Source organism: Vespula vulgaris, chromosome 18 (assembly GCF_905475345.1).
Source record: "Vespula vulgaris chromosome 18, iyVesVulg1.1, whole genome shotgun sequence".
NCBI classification, from domain to species: Eukaryota; Metazoa; Arthropoda; class Insecta; order Hymenoptera; family Vespidae; genus Vespula; species Vespula vulgaris.
Window position 1 is genome coordinate 1,785,001 of NC_066603.1, and position 17,500 is coordinate 1,802,500.

General features: G+C 29.1%; 1 protein-coding gene across 18 annotated transcripts in view; it reads right to left on the reverse strand.

Annotated features, from left to right (window-relative positions):
- The window catches only part of LOC127070414 (homeodomain-interacting protein kinase 2), a 44,165-nt gene that overhangs the window by 3,675 nt on the left and 22,990 nt on the right, over positions 1–17,500 (reverse strand). For 7 of the 18 annotated variants that reach the window (XM_051008337.1, XM_051008335.1, XM_051008336.1 and 4 more), the window contains 10 exons: positions 17,262–17,441; positions 17,008–17,154; positions 16,742–16,906; positions 16,201–16,625; positions 15,593–15,682; positions 14,706–14,981; positions 14,358–14,523; positions 13,827–14,050; positions 12,915–13,235; positions 1–12,003 (listed from right to left, as the gene is read on the reverse strand). The exon at positions 1–12,003 is cut by the window's left edge and continues 3,675 nt beyond it. In XM_051008337.1, coding sequence (XP_050864294.1) covers positions 11,805–12,003; positions 12,915–13,235; positions 13,827–14,050; positions 14,358–14,523; positions 14,706–14,981; positions 15,593–15,682; positions 16,201–16,625; positions 16,742–16,906; positions 17,008–17,154; positions 17,262–17,441 — 2,193 coding nt within the window. In that variant the 3' untranslated portion in view covers positions 1–11,804. The other 11 variants (XM_051008339.1, XM_051008345.1, XM_051008342.1 and 8 more) reach the window with 11 other exon arrangements.

Below are 17,500 nucleotides of genomic sequence, written 5' to 3' on the forward strand. Positions count from 1 at the left end.
ATAATAATAGTAATAAAATGATAACTATAATGATGATGATGATTTTAATTAATTCTAATAATCATTGTCATTATCAATCGACGTTTCAGAGTTGGACAAAAAGAATGAAAAAGCTACTAGTTGCGACGAAATTATTTTTATTTTACTTGTTCATTTATTTATTTATTTATTTATTTATTTATTTATTTATTTATTTATTTATTATATATGTACGCACATACGTACGTTTTGGTTTAATCACTCGTTCATTTGTTTAATTCAATTTAATTTAAATTCAAATTGAAATAATCCGAATTTGTAAATTTAATCCTTTTCAGAAATCTTATGGACTTTTAACTGCTGTTATCTTTTCTATTCCATTTATTTTTTCCCTTTCGATATAACAATCATACCGATTTATTAAAAATTCATATAAGTAATTATGTACACATAAGTATATATATTCTACATACATGAATATTCATGAATATTATATATCCATATATATAGATACATATACATATTGAAAATTAGACAGAAAAAATAAAAAATGCAGGAAGTATGTCATTGTAATAGTAATAGTAGCAATAGTAGTAGTAATAGTAGTAGTAGTAATAGCAGTAATAGTAGTAGTAGTAGTAGTAGTGTAGTAGTAGCAGTAGAGTAGTGTGTAGTAGTAATAGTAGTAGTAGTAGTAGTATTAATAATTATAATAATAGTAATAGTAATAGTAGGACTCAACGGACACATGAATGTTATAATTATTGTTGCTATGTTCTTTATCTTTCTTCATTGTTTACTTTTGTCAATAATATAAAAACGCTTTGATTTCAATATTATTTACACGATAAATCGCTTTCTTTAATAAACGTATGTAATTATGTATACGTATATGTATGTATATGTATATATGCATTTCTATATACCGGCAACTACCGATGCATTTTGTTAGATCTATTTCGTCATTCAAAAAATCGTAATTCCTTTTAACCTTTTTTCTATTCTTTCATTCTTTTTTGTTTCATCGTCGTAACAAATGTGTTTGGCGTCGAAATAAAAAAACTGTTGTTTTCGAACAACAATGGAGTGGAGATGAGGGGGATGGAAAGGGGATGATGAATGAATGGATCACATTCGAAACAAAGGATTCGTGCGATCTTTGTGCTTTTTTCTTTTCTTTTCTTTTCTTTTTTTTTGTTTTGTTTGTTCATCTTTTTTCTTTTCAAAATCTTTCGAAATTGAATCTCGTTTTATATAGTTGGAATTATAGGCATTTTAATAATATAAATAAAATGGAGCCAAATATTTGACTACGCACACACACACACACGCTCGTACATACATACATGCATGCATGCATGCATTCATACATACACACAATTTGATATTACAGTTAGGATCTTTGTCATTTTGCGTTTCTTTTATCTCTACTTTTTCTTTATCTTATTAATATTACTTGTTTATCTTCATTGCCCACTACACAAACGTATTAATTAATTATTTATTTATTTCTTTTTTATCTAGCATTTTTATTTCAATCATTCTAAGGTATCTCAGCATGTTAATTATTTTATATAGCTCCTGTGCATTATTAATAATAATAATAATAATAATAATAATAATAATAATAATAATAATAATAATAATAATAATAATAGTAATAGTAATAATAAGGAATTAATTATCGTCCTTAATAATAATGAATAATAATAATAATTAATAATTAATAATTAATAATAATAATAATAATGAATAATATTTTTCAAATACACCTCACATAATATAGTTGATCTAATATAGCGGCCAAAACCACTCGATAATTATCTTAAGCATTAGTCTTTAGTGTTTGATTATTATGCTACAATAATATACAATAATCGTGTGTCCAATTTACTTTGTTTGTTACTTTTTTTTTTTGTAGTTTTTGTTACCATTACCGTCGATCAACCAACACGTCACACGAAGTGACACTCATCTATCGAATCATCGAAATCGTTGCGCAACCAAGTCACATCACTTGCCTTCCTTTTTTTTTTTATTTTCTTCTTAAAATTTTTCCACATTAATTATCAATTTCAATTTCGATTAATCAATCTTATAACCTACGACAAAATATTTTCAAAGAGAAAGTTTAAAGGTAGCGAGAAGAAGGTTGCGAAACGATAATATCGATATATCGATGAATGATTAATTAGAGCACATCGTTAATTACAATATAATATAATATAGTCGCTAAATACAATCGGTCCGTGTGTGTATATTAAAATATAAATATCAAATAGACTTCTAGCTTTTTCCTCTCCCCACAAAAAGGATATATGCACCTTTATTTTTATATATACATATGTTTCATGTCAATATGTGTTGCATGTGTGTGTGTGTGTGTATGTATTTATGTATGTATGTGTATGTGGGTTGGCCTATATATTATGTTATGCATGTATTTATTTCAAAATTCGGAAAACTTACTTCTGAATTATGACGTCACTGATTTCTTTCATTAGAAAGAGAAAGAGATAGTACTACATTAATCAAAAGAACATTATTCTATTTTCTATCAACAAAAAAGTGTTTTTCACTCTTAAAAAAAGAAATAAATTTTTCTTATTCCATACGTTAAGAAAAGAATAAATAAAGAAAAATGGAAATAACTTGTTTTTACTTCTTTGTCTCTCTCTCTCTCTCTCTCTTTAATTATTCATTAAATTATCAATTTTTCGAATGTTTTATCTTTGATCTAATCAATGCGATTGTTTCTCTCTCTTTCTCTCTCTCTCTCTCTTTTTGTTCTATAATATCTCATCCAGATTTGACAAAAGATAATTTATAGCTACGACAAAAAGAATTTTTAATTCAGTTCAATTTTCTTTTCTTTTTTGTTCACTTAGTTTTCCTTGATTCCGTCCACGAACTATCTCCGAGGTCAAACTAAACCTAAGCTTTGTACTCTGGTCGACCACCGAAATAATTCTATGTACGTGCAAACAATATATATATATATATATGTGTATATATACATATACACGTGTGTGTACATGTATATACATACAAATGTACGTTTAAATCATACAAACACACATCCATTTTCACACGCTCATAAACACACACACGCGCACGCTAAAACACTTGAGTGGGGAAAATGTGTATATTATAATACATATATATATATACAAACACACATACATAACATATCTATAGTCACGTATATGCGTATGCATACTTTTATGTATAATAATATCATATAACAGGTGTCGTCTAAACGAGTGTATTTTTTTTGATCCAGCTTGATTCGATACAAGAAAAGAAAAAAGAAACGGAAGAATTTTATTCGACTTTTCTCTTTTGTTTAACAAATCTTTTTTATTGGAAAAAAAAAAAAGCAGCAAGTATTTAATTACAACGAACAAAAACAAAACGACGACCGAACCCGTCGTCCTTTCTTCAATATAAGGCACGCCCTATTACCGTTCAAGAACAAAAAAAAAGAAAAGTTACGATCCACCCTGCTGATATTAATTTTTTATCGAATTTTTCTTTCTCGCACTCATTTCTGTCTTCAGTAAAAAGAACAAAGAAAAGAACAAAACAAAACAAAAAAAAGGAAAAGAAAAGACAAAGAAAAAAAAAGCTCGTTTGTTTATCCAATCACATTGGTAAAAAATGTTGATCATTATTATTAATAATTATGCAAAAAAATATTAGACAACAATAACAATAATAATAATAATAATAATAATAATAATAATAATAATAATAATAATAATAATAATAAGAATATCGTGTGAAATTTCTTGTTATCATTCGAGTGTTGGATTTATTACAAATTACGCGTCGTACATACTTACATACATACATATACACAATTCACACATACCCACACATACACACGTACACACACTCGGGCGCGTAGACATAATAAAATAGGCGAAATATATACGTAAGAATAATGTGAACGGGACACCCGTTATATGTACGTACATAGGTATTGAAACATTTCCGGTACGTGCGAGAGAGAGAGAGAGAGAGAGAGAAATAGTTTAATCGTACCGGAAATGTACTCTCTCTATCGCCAAATAGCGTAATACTTTGTGACAGACTTTGCTGGCTTAATAAAAAGCTTTTGTGTTACACACTAATACGATATATAACTATATATCGCATAATTGTTATTATTAATACTATTATTATTATTTTATTATTATTATTATTATTATTATTAATGTTCTTTTCCTTTTTTCTTTCTTTCTTTAGAAAGATTATTTTTGACTCGTTTTGTCCGTTGGACGACTAACTATATATATATATATATATATATATTCGAGGAGAAGGTATTTTGTATATATGTATGTATGTGTGTGTGTGTGTAAGTTTGTTTAAATAGGACAAAATTGTTTTGGCAAACGAATGCATTTTGTTAAGTTTATGTGTATGTGTATTTACGTACGTGCAATTATAGTATTCATTGATAATAATTCATATCGTTAAGGCAACATTTACGAAAATTAACTCGTCAAAGAGAGAAACTTTGAAGAAGGATGAGAAAGTAACGAGAGATGTACGCACGAAGATGAACGGAGAAGAACTGACAATAAGAAAAACGAACAAGAACGAAGATAGCCGACGACGAGATTTCTGGTTAGAGAAAGAAGGAAGATACAAAAGCGCGGTTAATTTGAAAAGTGCTAAATAAAGATTATTCGTCCTAATGAAACTTTGATCGTTAAAAAGATACGAAAAAAAAGGGTATGTTATATAATACAGTAGATTTATACATTATAAGTAATAATGATGATAATAATAATAATAATAATAATAATAATAATAATAATAATAATAATAATATTATTAATAAGTCATTGCCGTATTTCTTTTTTTCTTATTGTTTTTTTTCTCCCTTAAGAAAAAGAAAAAGTTTCCCCCCCCTTTTTTTTATTCCCTAACTTAATCTCGAATTAATTTCAAGTTGACGAACATTATTATCAAATCATGTTATTATTACAGATAATAATGATACGACATGATGACAATGATGATGATGATGAGATATAATAATAATAATGATGATAATAATAATAATAATAATAATAATAATAATAATAATAATAATAATAATCATAATAATAATAATTTTTATATCTAGATTAAAGCTACGAGAGTTAGCAGAATATCGCTAATATCGGTCATTTTTTAATCAACATTATTATTATTACACACACACATACACACACTCACGCACACATTTTTTATATATATATATATTAATTACGAATAATATTTAGTTAGAATAGTTTATAATCGCAATTAGGAAGATCGAGTTTAATTCTTACGAGTATCTAAGTTAGAATAGAATGGATTATAGCCAAAAATGAAATTTAGACAAAAAAGAACCTATCCCCAACCCATCCTCTAAAAAAAAAAAAAATAAAAATAAAAATAAAAATAAAAATCTATGAAGAGTACCCTAATCTAATTTCTAAAAACTAGTTTTTCTTCTTATTTAAACATCACTCACTAATGACCTTTTTTGTATTTTTTAACAACGACGAGTTTCGAGAAACGATCGAAGCGACAATACTCGAACGTGTTTAATGATTAGTATGAAATATGTAACGCATTTTTTAACTTTTCTTCCTTTTTTTCATCTCAGCCCTTCTCCCTCCTTCTCTCGAATTCTTTCCCCGCATTTTTTCCTTTTCATGATAATATTATGCATAAGTGTGTTTGAAATTTCTAACATTTAAAACATCAAAGAACGATATATATTATTAATCAAGTTAGAAAATCGTTAACGCTATATATAATCTACAATTTTATACTCTTTTAATAATATTTTATGTATTTTAGTCTTCCTCGATCGAATCTCCATCATCGTTGTTTTCTAATCTAAATTAATATTATGTATGTGTGTGTGTGTATATGTATATACATACAATTTTTCTTGATTTGTTTATTACAACTAGAAGAACGTAAAACACTATATATATATCGACACACACATACATACACACACACACACACACACAGAGTTTTAAGTTCGTTCTAATAAGTGGAACATCGATCACGATAAAGTATCGAATCCTATCGATATTAAAAATACGTTTACTTCTTCTCTCTCTTATTTATTATAAAATAATAATCTACTTTGTGACTTTTATTATTATTCCCAATGAAATACGACGATTATTAAAACTTTATGATGAATTATATTTACATGAAACACACGCCTAATTAGTAAGATCTAACGTTGATCACATATTAATAATATTACATGTAACAATAATATAATAGTTAAAATGAAAACTCAAAACGCGCACGAAATTTCTAATCTATTTGCCCCGATCATCTAATTTTTTACCAACTTCTTTTCTTTTATTTATTTATTTATTTTTTTTTACTACGCTTCATTTTCCACGTTGCAAACACATAATTTAATTTTTTTTTTTTTTACCTTAACCAATTTTTTTTTACCTAACCAATTTTTTGTTTGTTAGTTTGTTTGCTGGTTTGATTTTTTTTTCTTTTTTTTCTTTTTTTTTTTTTTAAATTTCCCTCCCTTGAACATTACAAGCTAATTAATCAATTAATCCAACGTCTTTATTTTCTATTTATCCAAAAGTGTTTCACAATCGATTTTTCAATCGATCTATACAACCTATTTTATTTGTTATTAATCTTATTAGAAAAATTCTATTAATTGTTGTAATTCTCGAGCAAGTATTGACCGATCGATCGATTATCGATCATTCAAACGAGAAAGTAAGCAAGTACAACTAGAGTCAAGTGTACGTGTTATAAGAAAAATGGCGATTTTTTTCTGGTCCATAAACTTTGTACCTATTCTTTTTGCTTTTTGTTTTTTTTTTCTTTTTTTTTTCTATTATTATTTTTAAAAATATCGATATGTCACTCATGTAAAATTATTTTTCTCTTTCTTTCCTTTTTTTTCTTTTTCAATAAATATTCCTAAATATTATCTTTCTTTGTTTCATTCCTATTAATCATATATCTTTTTCAACGTAATTAAATTGAAAATTGATATTAAAACAATGTATTTTTCTCGATTTTATTTCACTGTTCGATTTTATTTTATTTCTCTGTTAAATAAAAAGAAGAAAAGAAAGAATAACATTAGTTAACAAAAAGATTAATTATTTTCTCTGCAAAATATAAAAAATGATATATAGAATACAATAGAATTAAAAATTTTGGATTAGAATTATAATAAAAAGAAGAATAATTTTGTTCACTTTTTAAAACGAAAAAACACAAAATTAATAATATAATAAATTCAAATTTATCGGTCAATATCCGCTCGTAATTTAACCTAAAAACTCTGATTGAAATTTAATTATGTTGTTGTTTACATAACATAGTACGAAATTGAAAGAAAAACCAGTTTTTTATATATATACATCATACATACATATATACATACATATATAACTATGTAATATTACGTTCGTTTAAATATGTGTGTATATATATATATATATATATATGTATTCTCTTATCTCCCTCCCACCCATGCTCCCTCTCACTCACTTTTTATCTATCATATGTTACGTGTTTATCATATACCACTTTATGTACGATTACACACAAACACTTTCAATACAACTTTTTTTTCTTTATGTACGAATAAATGGATAACTCTAAGGATATGACTTTTTGTTCACGAATTATTAATGAGAAGAGATTAATACAATAATTATGTATGTACATCTGTCTAACCATTTCACAAGAAAGCTTAGATACATTGTTGTACGTTCGTTTAGATAGAATACAAATGGCGGGAGATTTAAATCGATTTAACAATTTAAATATCACATCCATTCATATACGATCGTAGAAACGTACAAACGTATGTATATACATATTTTTTCTTTTTTTTTCTTTTTTTTCTTTTTGACGATACCTATCGATCTCAGAAGCAATAAAAAAGGAAAAGGCATAAGCACAAGACAAAAGGGACTAATTCCTCTCATCGCATTCATAATCACCAAGAGATACAATTAATTAAGTAATTATTAAATAGGCACATCGAGTGGATTAAATATTTCTTTTAGTACGATAATAATTTTTGCAATTTAATGCGTTAAACAACGCGAGTTTTATTATTATTACTAATGGTATAGTATTATTATACGATAGTATTATTATTATTATTAGTAATTATGTTATTATCATAATCATCATCATCATCATATCACCATCATCATCACCATCAATCATCGTCGTCATCATAATTGTTATTAGATAAAATCGATCAAGTTTTTTCTTAAGAAAAGTTTAGAGGACGAAAAAGAAAGAAAAAGAAAGGACGTATCTAACCTCACTTTCAACATACATAGAAAGAAGGGACGACACCATTAGATCACATTAATTTATCCTGACGCCTCTCGATACAAAGGCACTCGAGAGACTTATGATGCTAAATTATCGTGGACCCAACAGCTATCGCGGCCCTATGTTTATCTACTAATACAACTTTTTGCGGCACACTACCTGCTTACTTTGTTTACTATTCTGTTAGTTTTTAGTTCCTCTCACTGTGTATACGGTAACATACCTACAACTCCTTTTTATATTTATAATATACTATACACTACTTATATATGTGCATATATACATATAGGCTAATATATGTGTCTGTTGCGTATTTTTTTTACATATGCATCCATACACATATAAAATTTACCATATTTCTTCTACTATTCTCATTACCCAACCCTTTCACGCTTTCTCTCACATTCATTCGCATTCATTCTCTCTCTCTTTTTTTTTTCTCTACGTATAAAATATCTCTAGTTCAACTCTGGACGTAAATCACTCTAATCAACATACCCATTATTAATCCCCATACTATACGAATTATCATACAGCTACATATAAATATGTATGCGTGGCTTGCATGTGAATATATAGCTGTGTATATATATACATACATACATACATATATATATATACACATCTATCATATTATTCAATAGTTTGCAAAAAACAATATCTAAGCATCATTCTATGTAAAACCACAAAAGACAGACAATATCAGTCCACACAAAAGTAATGCTCATTCGAGCTAGAGGAGGCTTCAAGAACCATATGTGCAACTTATTTTCCCTTCATTTATTTTTTTTTTTATTCCTTTCTTCAAGATAAGAAGAGAGCCATTCCATTAATAATTATGTACAAATTAACTTTCAAAACTTTACCTCATTAATATAGTTCATTTGGATTAGAATATATATATATATATACATATATATATACATATATATATCACAGATATATATACACACATATATATAATATTTATATAATATATATTCCTTCTAAGAGATATATAGAAACTTTTGTTCTTACACCTGACGTGGAAAAGTGTGAGAAGGAAGAACACGATTTAATGAGTGAAAAGAACTAGAGAAATTATTAGGGGCTTATTTTCCCTTTCGACAATATTATGTACAGATTCTTTAACGTTATCATTACAAAGAAATGAGTTTATACAAATGAGAAATATGTATGCTCGTGATAAATACTGTTGTTGTGTGATGTAGCATCGTTCCATAATGCTTACAAAGCAATTATTATTTCTTTTTAATTTCTTAAACTTTCTTCGTGCACTATGTATCATATTTCCTCTGTGAAATCTAATACACATTTGTGCATTATTTGTCTAAATACAACCACGTCGAAATGCAAGAATGAGAAATGATAAAAGATAATGTTTTGTTAGAAAATTACCGAACATTTAAATGACTAAATTTCAGTTTTAAAAAATAGTGGCTATTTGTAATAATAATAATAATAATAATATAATAATAATAATAATAATAACAAGAAGTAGACGAAGACAAAGAAAAATAAAGTAAGTTAATAAATAATAATGAAACTGTTCAAGAAGGTACAGTTCATTATATATATATATATATATAATATATGCGAACACTAAGCAATCTCTTTGTTAGAAAAAATTCTAATCCAACGAGTCAGTAAATTCAATCACTAAATTCTGAAATACACACTTTGTACAATCAGTTTTCTGACGAGTGCCCTTTGCATCTACTAACTATCCTAATGATAAGAAACCTTCAATTACTTCCTAAATGAAAAGAGTCCAAAAAAAAGAAACGACAAAAAAAAAGAAAAAGAAAAAAAAATATAATAAATACCTACATTTTTTTTCTCCTACATGAATAATGTATCTCGTATGCATGTAACAGTGTACACATGTATATTTGTAATATATATATATATATGTATGTAGGATTTCTTATTAATTTGGTATTATGAAGAAATAGAAATAGAAGAATAATAATGAGAAAATAGTTAAATTCGTTAAACTTTGCGTGCCAGTTGTTTATACGTAATATACTTAAAAGACTAAAGGCATATCTCAGCAGAAAAATTCTCAGAGACATATAGTTGAAATTTCATTAGCAATCAAATCATATATATATATATATATATATAACCATTGCCCTCGATTCGATGAAGAACTTAATAGTCTAAGAGATACCTTCATTAATCATTGTTAAAAACAATATACATGATATGTACCCAAGCATACCATGAGAGAAATGCAAACTTATTCGTAATAAATAAAATTGACAGAGAACAATATTTAATAACCAAATGATTATATCCGAATAGAAGAATAATTCCATTCGTATGCTACTTTTTTTTTTGTATTCAACCATCTAAATTATAAATAACAATCCTGCGATTATGTTCAATAAAAAAAAAAAAAAGAAAAAAAAAAGAGAAAATTGATAATAATTGAAACGCAGAGAATTGGTCTTGCCAAATATTTACGAGTTTTATCTTCTCCTACCCCCTTCTTTGTAATCTATTCTATATTCTTTTTATGTTTCTGGAAACTTACGATAAAAATAACATGGATCAGTTAACACACACAAAGAGATATACACACACACACACACATACACACTACAGAGTGTGTCGTACATTATTACAAATCTTTGTTAATTTTAATAAGAATAGCAACATATACATATATACATATATATATATATATATATATATATATATATATATATATACATATATACCGTGATGTAATCGTAAAGCGTGCAGAATAGTAATCTAAACTACACACGATTTGTAAATCTTTTTTTTTTTTTATAATTTTTTCTACGAGTCGTAAGAATTGAAAAAGGACATTACTTTTCTTTTTTCTACGATTAAAAATTAACAAAGAATAATAAATAAAAAGTAGTAAGTCGTGAGATCTATTTTCTATGAAACTATTGTTACGCATCGTCACTGTTACAAACTCAATTGTGTTTTTTTCTTTTCTTTCTTTTTTTTCTGTACAATTAAGGAACAGATCCGATGCTGATCAAGGACGGATTGATAATTTTCAATATTTCAAAAGATCGTCTCTTCTAAAAAGCTAACTTAGCAATTTTTCTCAAAGTCTCCTTTCAAAGATATATTAATACAACTTGATTGTTCTCTTCGGTTAATACAAATAACAGCCATTAAAGGAGAATTTTTGAAAAAGAGATAGAGATAGAGATAGAGATAGAGAAAGACACGCAGACGAAACTTGAGTCTTTTGATAAATATCTTATATCGATATATATACATATATATATATATATAAGATATAGCAATACGTCCTTTTTCATTTCATATAAGAATTTCTCATTGTGTTGTACATCGATAAACGAGAGGAAAAGAAATAATCGTAAGTTTCTCAGGAAACAGAAAAAGAAATAAAGGGGGTAGAAGAGTTTAAACTAACAATTAGAGAATGCACTTTAAAACTCTTCAATATAAACCAGATATAGGAATATTATTTATTCCGTAAACCACAAACCAGACGGTTGATACTGGTGTTTAGCTGGTGAAAGTGGAGCCAATCCATAAACAGCAGTAGGTTGCATATGTGCTGGTAGAGGATGCGCTGCATGGCTTGCCAGTAATGGTCTGGCTGAGCTGTGATGAGCTGGTGGTGGCAACGCACGACTAGAATCATACAACGTTAATGGAGACGAGCTGTAAAAAACGGGATAACATACGTTAGAACGTCTCCACAAATCTCTAAAAAAAAGATGGCAAATATAGATTTTTTTTTTCTTTGTTTTTAAGATACCGCTGGCCCAGATTACACCTGCGTATCGTAAAACTTAAATTATTTGCTATAATATAATGTAATTGTGTTTTTAATAAATAAAGAGATGTATTAAATTGTTTGGAGTTATCTCAAATAACAATGATATTCTGGACACGAATGTGCAAATGGGCGATCGACATATTGTTATAATAAATTTATGTACAAGTATGACAAAACAAGATCTATCATATTTATTCAACATATTTTAATGTCATGTAAAATATACAATTCCCATCAATAAACATACTTGTACATACATAAATATGGAAAATATGCAATGCGCAAACATGCAGTCTCTAATCAAGATACTCTACAAAAACACTAAACTATATAATATAAGATATCCTCGATGCTATATAGAGAGAAAAAAAAAAAAAAAAAATATTTAAAAGAAAAAAAAAAGAAAATTAAAAAAAAAATAGAACAATGAATAAAAAAGAACGAAAAAAGATGAAGTTTATTCTCTTATAAGAGAAGTCAACGTACTGCTATATGATAATCCGTGCAAACTTATTGAACAAAGTAAAATCGTGTAACCCCTTTAAGAGGGAATTTCTAACTCTATTACGTACGGTACAACACATCATGTAATTATGCATGAACATATATATATATACATATATATACACATATATATATACATATACATATGTATGTAATGTATGCATACATACTACTTTTAACATCAACGATAACGACAAGAACATCTCAACAAACATACCTTAACGGCACGAATACATTTAACATTAAATAATACTAACACTATAAACGTAAAATAATAAATGGTACACACATGCATGCATCAACTAGGTGTCTAGGTACCCACCCGGGTGTGAATCCCTGAAAGGTGGGCACTTGTTGCTGCTGGATAGCAGTAGGAGCCTGAGAAGGCGCAGCAGTAACATATACAGGGGGTGGCACAGCATGTGCTCTTGAACGCACATGAGCGTACTCCTGGTAGAGAGGTTGTCCCAGATGCTGGGCACCCCCTATCACAGGTCCGCCTGTGGGGCTTCTGCCTCCACCACCACCCCCAGGACTCAGATGGACTGGATGCCCATGGTGGCTGTGGGTATGACCCGGATGGGCTGCCGAGCCTACCACCTGGCTCTGCCTACAAAACCCAGAAGAAAATCCACCCCTTCATTATGCAATTCACATGCTTTACTCTTTCTTGTGCTTTTAAACTTTCCGGCATTAATTCAACTGAAATTTATATATTACTGATACTAATTCTCTTCATATAACGAGGACGTTAGTTAATGCGAAGAGAACGAGAAAAGCAAAAAATAGTATAAAGATTTGTTCATCAAAACGAAAAAAAGAAAGAAATGAAAAGAAAAAAAAAAAGAAAAAAAAAGAGAGAAAAAATATCAGAAGAGAAAAAAAAAAGAAAACTTCGTGCTTCTCATTCATTCATATGTGACTAACGTAGTACAACTTTCTGTAAAACCATGCAATATATTAATTTATACTTTTTTTTTTTTTTATTACTTTTTTTTTTATTACAAATTTGTCTGGATGGTCCTCGATAAAAAAACGAAATACCATGCATCGAGCACACTGTTATTACAATTGAAATAGACATGCCAGCAATAACTTTTGCTTTGAAATATCACAAGATATCTAACTATCTTGAAACATGCCTTTTCATCAAATGTCTTTCGAACATAACTATCATGCAAAACCATGATTTATGACTCACCTATATTGATGTACAGGGTTTGCTACTGCCCACTTTTGATGATCTCTCGAATGAGCTGCTGGAGGTTGAACGTACTCGTGTTTATACTCTGCTCGTTTTCCAGGCCAAGAGACTCGCTTGTCTGTACCAGTCGTGTAAACGATGTGTTGCTCTTGGAGATGAGGATGAGCGCTACTTGTGGTCACATACTGCAAGAAGTAGTCATGCATGTCATAGGCGTCATCCTAGAAAAACATTACCCAAAAGAAAAATTACTAATGGAAGGAAAGAAAGCAACTAATTCGTTCCACGAATCCAATTTTTCTCTTGCTGTTGTTTGCAGTATCGTTATTTAAATTAAAAAAGAAAATAAAAGAAGAACCAAAGAAGAAAACAAAATTACAAGAAACACGATTATAATATCGTTGAACATTTCTTTCGACGACCAAGCTAAGATTTAAATCAAACCAAAGACATTAGGAACAACAATAAGATATAGTAAAAGAGAGAAGAAGAAGGTCGAAGGAATGAAATAAAAAAATGTAATTTAACCTGATAGGTCGGTGGCTCTTTGCAAGCTGGCGCGTGACATGGATGTGGAGCGACATACTCAACGCCAGGTTCAGACTTAGTTGTAACGTTCACCATATTGCACTCGGATTGTACCTTAGCCAATAATCGCTTCTTTTGTGACTGAGAGGAATAGCCAGAACTACTGCTGCATTAGGAATGTAACTATTAGCATATAAGCAGATTATTTGATACAAAAATGAAAAAAGAAAAAAAAAGAAAAAAAAAATATTTGTGTGTGTATATATATATATATATATATATATATATATATATATATATATATATATATATAAAATTCAAATCAAACGAATACAAGAGTAAATTTACCTGCTAACGTGATGTTGTTGCTGAGGCTCATGTTTAATATGTTGAGTGGTAGTTTGTTGATGTTGCGGATGTTGTGGTACTTGTTGATATAAATGAGCATGAGCTCTGCCTGGACTAACTTCACCATCGCTATCACCAACCGTAACACAGCTAATAACATTCTTTCTTTGAGCTCTTTGTGACGAGCTTTGTGAGGTCGTATGAGAACTTGTGTGAGCTTGCGTACTCGAATGAGCTTGCTGCATCGTTGGTACAACTCTTGGTGTAGATTGTGTACTGTAATAAAAAGGAGAAATTCCAATTTTAATCGATTGGAATTATTATATTTTCTTTTTGTTTTATTTATTTATTTATTTTTTTTTTCTTTTGATATTTGAACGAATGATTATGAAAGTGATCTAAATTGATATACTTTCCGACGAGTTCGAGTTTGAATCATATAAAAAATGTTAAAAATAACATACGAAACATGCTTCTTATAATGTATCTCAAATAATTTCGACCACTTTAAATAATCATTGGGAAATTCATTTGATTATGATACTTTTGGAATGTTCTACTTATGTTAACATTTTACTAAAACATGCGTATAAGGAAATTATGAGATACCTACATTAATGAGACAGCCAAGAAAAATGACTTTCATATTTGTCTTATGTACGTTTTGTGTGTTGATTCTGTTAAATGACTGAAATGATTTATCATAGAGATGAATTAAAAAAATGTTAATACAAATATTGTGAGTTAATTGTTCAACTTAAAAAATAATTAAAAATAAGAAGAAATGAATGAGATATTATTATAGATATGACTTTGTGTTGTGTGTTATGTGTTATGTATTATGTACTGTGTTACGTGTTGTGTTATATTGCAATACAATGATGTACCTTCGAATGACCTCCTCACGGACAGGACGTCCGTCGCCAGACAGGCGAGTTGCCAAACTTTGACAGGCTCCGCATTGACGATCGCCACAGCTGTCAATGATATCATGCATGATTCTACTACCAACTAGCATATACTAGCATATATAACCCAAAGATAGAGGGATTTACTTGCAGGATTACTACTTGATAATATAGATGGTTATCATTTTTTCTTTATATTAATTTTTAGATTCTACAATCCGTAGAATGTCATTGACCTTGCAAAAGAAGAAATATACTTCTTATCATACAAAAAGAAAATAAGAAAAAAGAAAAAAGAAAAATAGAAGAAGGAAGAATGACAAATATATGCAAAAATATAATCACAGTATATATATAATATATATACCATTACAACACAAATCGTCAAAAAATGAGCAATCTACTCTTCATTTAAGCAATAAATAATAGCCTACAATTCTACTTTTGCACTTTCCATAAAATGGGAAAAAGAAAAGAACAAAAAAAAAAAAGAAAAAAAAAGAGAGAGAGAGAAAGGAGAAACAAAAGAAGAAAAAAGAAAAAAGACAAAAACAAAAACGGAGAAAAATGAAAATACAGAAACTCACCATTTCCCTGGTGATTCATCTTCGCTGTCACTGATAGTAATAACAGAAACAGCCGGAGATGGGGTATCGTATATCGTTATAGTTTGTTGCCGGACGGATGCAACTTGTTGATGTTCTACATTGTGACTACTACTGTGTTTGCTGCTGTGATGATGAGATTGAATTGGTTGTTGTTGCCAATGTCCACTCGAAGGCGAATGTCGTCTCATACTACTCGGTGGTGTACTCTCCTTCACTCTCTTTTTCACTGGACTCAACTGTTGAGTTTCTTTTTTATGTTCATGCCTGTGTTGACTTTGCTGAGGTACAGTCACATGATGTTGATGATGTTTCGTTACACTACGTTTGCCCCAACCTTGCGGAGGATGTTCAACGAGAGCACTAGTGTTATAAACTTCCGTGACAGGAAACACTGGCCGCTGATCCTTCCCCAAAACAAGGGTAATCAATTGGAACATTGCATCGACAAAGTACACATACAAATAATTCATAGGAAAAGAATGATTTTTTTTTTTTTACGATAAGGTCCAAACTACTTTACCTGTAATATGGCAGAACTATCAACGATAAGTGGTCTTCCCCAATCTCCAGCATCACTCAATAATGGTTGTTGAATGGCTGCGTGTTGCGGTGGTAACTGTTGCCAAGATGGTACAATTGCAGCCATTTGTCGACTTCCACCAGGCCATGATGTTTGCACGGCATTCTATTAATTTATAATTATATATAATCGTATCGAATAATAGATATATACATATTTTTTTTTTTTAATTTTTTCTTTTTTTTTAATTATCTTTATGAACTTACAGTGAGTAACATTTGTCGTCCAGTTTCTACCATAGACACAGGAACTGCTGCATACTGTTGTTGAGCGGCTACCGCAGCTGCCGCAACAGCTTGCTGCGATATGATCGACGGTTGAATTTGAAGTGGACCTTGTTGAGCCTGCGGTGGCTATAACCATTAGTTTATAATCAAATAGAATAACACGTTTCGCACACTCTTTAACAATATCAACGTATCTCAAAATAAATAATTATTATCATTGATATTTCTATTACCTGAGCAACGACTACGTGTTTAGCTGGACTTGGCATCGTTTGATAACCAGGAGGAGGACATAATATACCAGGTACTAATTGATGTGAAAAATCATGCACCGCACTTCGACCACTATTCGAACCACTAGAAGAACCACTGTATTGTGTTGCTCGACGACTGCTGTTACTATAGATTTGATACTGAAATATAAATCGTATGTTGTAATTTTCAAACAAAAATAAAGGAACGAAATATTAAG